Source organism: Hydra vulgaris, chromosome 13, assembly GCF_038396675.1.
Source record: "Hydra vulgaris chromosome 13, alternate assembly HydraT2T_AEP".
Taxonomy (NCBI): Eukaryota; Metazoa; Cnidaria; class Hydrozoa; order Anthoathecata; family Hydridae; genus Hydra; species Hydra vulgaris.
This window is the reverse complement of record NC_088932.1, coordinates 19154432-19159773: the sequence shown is the minus strand read 5'-3', so window position 1 is coordinate 19159773 and position 5342 is coordinate 19154432. Positions and strand designations below refer to the sequence as shown.

Genomic DNA, 5342 nt, shown 5'->3' with positions numbered 1-5342 from the left:
GAATAAAGTTCTAGCTCAAACGATGAATAAAAGTCAGTAATTCACAGGATATCCTTTATTTTTAAGCACAGCATTAATGCGATCAGGCATGCTATGAACAAGTGTTCTACAGTATTCCGGTGTTATTTCTGTCGTCCACACACGCTTCAAAACCTCTTTCAGGTCTTTTTCTGATGTAGGATGATGTGCAGCAACTTTCCTTTTCATAATTTGCCAACAATTTTCAATCACATTTAGATCAGGTGAATTTGATGGCCAATTGGAAAGAAGTTCAATGTTGTTGTCTGAAAACCACTTTTGGACAATCTTTGCAGTGTGACAAGGGACTGAGTCTTGTTGCATAATTGTTGCTCCTGAGATGTTCATGTGGATTTGAAGCTTACTTTCAAGAACCTCCAAGTACTTTTTGGCATTGACTTTTTCCCCTTTATTGAAGATGTGCAGTCCACACCGACCACTTGCTGTGATGCCACGCCAGATCATGACGCTTGGTGGATGTTTGACAGTTTTGATGGACATTTTGAGAGGCAGGACGTCTGACATAATTTTAACCAGGGCCTCGTAGTTGCTGAAAGGTACTTTCATCTGTGAACATGACTCTCTCCCACCACTCCCTTGACTTGTCTTTCATCGCACGGCAAAACTTCAATCGCTGGAAGAGTTGTTGTTTCGTGATTAGAGGTTTCTTCGCTGGTCTGCGAGCTTCAAGACCAAAGTCATTTGACAGACGTCTCCTAACAGTCCTAGCACTCACTTGAATACCCCTGTCACTAGCTAAGCTTGCAACGCGTGCAGAAGAAGTATGCGGACTAGACACAACAATGCTCTTCAAATAACGATCATCACGATGATTTGTTTTTCGTACTCCTTTGCAGTTGGAACGTCGTGAAACACCTCCAGATCTTAAAACATTCTCAACGGCACCTCTAGAAATCTTCAGTTTCTTTGCAATATCACGCTGAGAATAACGCTCAGCATTCAATGTTACAATTTGCCCCTTGACAAAATCATTAATATCTGGCTTTTTCCCCATTATCACACTAAAATAAGCAATAACAACATTATAGTTTTTCAGCAAGAAATCATGAAATTTAATTAAATACTAAGCCAAACACGTGTATAATATGCATAACATAAATAATAATGACGTCATATATAAAAAAACCGAACGGCATGACGTTGTTCTTATTTTTTTATACATATTTCATTATACAGCAAAATCATCAAGTGGCTTGAATTCAATGGCCACTAGTGTACATCATGCGCTAATTTATTCCAATGGTTTACAACACGGTTCGTAAAAAAGTGCTGAAGTGCTGACGTTCTGAATAATCTTTAATCCGTTAGAGTTTCAAAAGGACCGTTTTTCAAACAAACCTTACTTTACCCTGGAGTTGATAAAAATAAGTTTGAAGAAAACTAAAAGCTCAAAACAATAAACTATTGAATTAATTTAATCATATAAAAAATTAAAAATAATAACAAATAAAATATAAAGGTATTACTTTTAAATGATATCTACTTTTAAAAGCTATCCCGCGAAATATTTCAAGATAATTTGACGTCACTTATTTAAAAAAAATTGACGATATGAAAATAAGTTCAATTTGGAATTTATATTTTTGGCGACTAGCAATATTTGTTCAAACTTAAAAATAAATTTTTCTTTAAAAAGTTTAAATCGTTATTTAAAGAAATTTTAATAAAATGTCTAATGAGATTGAGAGTTGCACAAGCGGCAAGGAAGATATAAACAAAAACGAGAAATTAGAAAATAATGGATTTCTGAAATTAGAAAAGAATGGATTTCTGAAATTAGAAAAGAATGGATTTCTGAAAGGTAAAAAGAAAAATTCTATATTTTATTTAATTATAATAAATTTTTCTGCTGCTATAAAATTTAAGTTTTATTTTTGCTTAGGAATAAGCTTTCGAAAATCTCCTAAAAATAAAAAATTGTCTTCAAAAAATGAAAAAATCTCTAAAAATAAAAACCTGTTTAAATCTTTGTTTCGTAATAAAATCAAAATATCAGATAACGCAGAACTAAATGAAAAAGATAAAAGAGAGGACATTCAAAGTGCGTTACAAGATGCAAAAATGTCTTTTGACAGTGGAATAAACATGTTTACTAATGTAAAAAAAAAATTTCAAGCAACAAAAGAAAAATCAACAAAAGCCAAACAAAGTTATTGGAACTTATTTTTTAGTTGTTATGGAACAAATAAAAAAATAAAAAACACAGAAACTCAGTTTAGATTTTACGGAAACAAAGAACCCAACGGTTTTATTGAAAGCAAGAAAGTTTCTTTAAGTGATGACAGTTTATGTTTGTCCAGCTCTTTTGATGAAATAGTTAATTATTCGATGTCTGAGTTAGATGAAGGTGAATCAATTCATTCTACTTTACAGAATATAGAAAACAAAATAGAAACCCAAAACACAGAACTGAACAACCTTGTTCCAGACAACAACAATTACATTAGTATTGACGACCAAAGTTCGATTACCTTAAATAACGTTGATAAAGAATTAATATCACAACTAAGCGATAACGGTTCACTATTTTCAAATTTGCAAAATGCAGATAACTCTAATGAAACAAGCTTCAACCTTTTATTTGTTTTCAGTAAACTCATAGCAGTAAGTACTGTTTTTTTTTTTTAATCTTGTATAAGCAATTTTGCAGTTTCCAAAGCATATCTTTAAAACAAAAGAATTTAAAAACAATAAACTTGAATTGAAAAAATTAATAAACTAAATTTTGAAATCAATTTTTTAATAATTTGATATAATCAAATATTAAATTAAAGTTTTGATAAATAAAAATAAATTTTAATAAGTTATAATAGATTAGATTTCTTTTTTTCAATTAATTTTTTTTCTTTTCAGTAACACCGAAAAAATGAAAAAAAAATTATTAATAAATTTAATAAAAGTTTATAAAATAACATTTTGTGTTTTGATTTATTTATTCTTTTTGAAACCATAATTAAAAAAAAAAACTTCGCATAATAGAATCTGAAAAAAGTTCAAAAAAGAGTTCACTTATTTCGATCCTCAAGGCGTATTCATCCAATTGCTTTTGATGTAAAGGTGACCTTTTAAGTTTTCAAAATATTTTTTTCATAATTTAAATTCGTTAGAATATCATTTAATCTTTTATTATATATATATTTTTTATCGTTCATAGGATGCAGAGGCGTCGCAATGTGGTGCGAAATGTGCAACCTTTACTGCTAATTCTCCAATAAACACAACGTGTAACACAGATACATCCAAACTAAATGATATTTTAATAATAACAAAATATAAGTGCAAAACAGAAATTGATGAGTTGAATTTAAAAGTAATACATAAACTATAGTCGAGAAGCAATAAACTTTTTTGAATTACTACATATCTCTCACTTTATTCAATTATCGAATAGCTTATCGATAATCGAAATTATTATTCTATTTTTGTTAATTCACTATGTATAATTGTTTGTTTTAAATTGTATACATTTTATTTGCGACTTGTGTTTTTAATATCTATCATCATTGTGTAGTTCGTCGATAAGTAAAGTTATTAAAATAAAAATAATAAAAAATATATAAGTACAAGAAAGCTTATCGCCGAGCCCTTTTAAGATACAATATTAATAATAAAAATACAATAAAAAAAAAAAGTAATCACAATCAACAATCTAAAACAATAATAAACGCTTTTTTATGATACAAGAGTCGACTCTTTAAAACTTCCTATTTTTTTTGTAAATGATCATTGATGAAAAAAATTGGACGTTTTAACGGGATGAGCCCTTTTTCATTAGGACGATGGAAAAAAGTACTTTTTAAAATATATTAATGAATAACATTTTGTTAAATGAAATGTATTTTATAAATTCTATTATTGTTAGGGGAGCGCGGGGCTAGTTGCAACACTGCAGTTTAAAGGATTTTTTTTTTTTTACCAAATATTTTAAAATTATATAATTATATAACTATATGATAACACGCCAGCTGTAAAAAACGGGTAACGATAAAAAAAAATTGCAAAAGTTGTTTGTAATTGTGTTCTTTCGATATAAAAGTTTTTTTGTTCACAACTGTAAATTCAGCAAAACATTACTGAGCAAAAGGCCAATTTATACAAAATACCTAAAAAAAAAAAGCAAAAGGCTATAAAGGAAACAGCCAAATCACTTACTAAAATCACAAATTTCTTTGGAATACTGAGATCTACTCCAAACACTTTTGACATAACACAACCAGCTGACAGTGATGATAATGTAGCACAAAAGTCTGGCAGTGATAGTGATACAGCTCAACAATCTGACATTGATGGTGATACAGCTCAACAATCTGACATTGATGATGATACAGCTCAACAATCTGACATTGATGATGATACAGCTCAACAATCTGACATTGATGATGATACAGCTCAACAATCTGACATTGATGGTGATACAGCTCAACAATCTGACATTGATGGTGATACAGCTTAACAATCTGACATTGATGATGATACACTCAACAATCTGACATTGATGGTGATATAGCTCAACAATCTGACATTGATGGTGATACAGCTCAACAATCTGACATTGATGGTGATACAGCTCAACAATCTGACATTGATGGTGATACAGCTCAACAATCTGACATTGATGGTGATACAGCTCAACAATCTGACATTGATGGTGATACAGCTCAACAATCTGACATTGATGATGATACACTCAACAATCTGACATTGATGGTGATACAGCTCAACAATCTGACATTGATGATGATACAGCTCAACAATCTGACATTGATGGTGATACAGCTCAACAATCTGACATTGATGGTAATGCAGCACAGCATGGTGATACTTGTACTCATCTTTGTTATGATATTGCAATGTTAGACCTTGAAACACTGCCATTATTACCCATTGCTGAAAAACTCAATTTGTATGATAAACATCACCAACCTGTGTCAACACCGCTTTCTTATTGAACTTGTTGGTTATTATTCAAGTTGATTTTCTCTTAGAAATACAAAAGACCAAACTTTATATTCTTCTGATAGATGAAGTATCTTTACAAAACAAAGAAAAGGTGATGATTTCAATTCGGATTGTTGACTTTGAAAATGTTATTCGAGAAGAAGTTCTTGATGTTATTCCGGCTAACAAAACTACAGATTGTGCTTTATATTATATCGCAAAAAAATGGCTCTTCGACCATAAATTATAACTTGAAAATTTTCGTGGCCAAAGTTATGATGAAGCCAGCAACATGCGATATGAATTGGCAAAGGCTATTTTGACAGACAATAGCTTAGCATTCAATGGAAATTATCAAAGTCACT

At 30.4% G+C, this 5342-nt stretch overlaps 1 protein-coding gene across 1 annotated transcript; it reads left to right on the top strand.

Annotated features, from left to right (window-relative positions):
• The first annotated feature begins 1598 nt into the window (after positions 1-1598).
• On the top strand, positions 1599-3514 carry LOC136072646 (uncharacterized). The gene is made up of 4 exons (XM_065815243.1): positions 1599-1840; positions 1922-2643; positions 3019-3096; positions 3194-3514. The coding sequence occupies exons 1-4, from the start codon at positions 1708-1710 to the stop codon at positions 3365-3367; spliced, it is 1107 nt and encodes a 368-aa protein (XP_065671315.1). The 5' UTR covers positions 1599-1707; the 3' UTR covers positions 3368-3514.
• The last annotated feature ends 1828 nt before the right edge of the window (positions 3515-5342 follow it).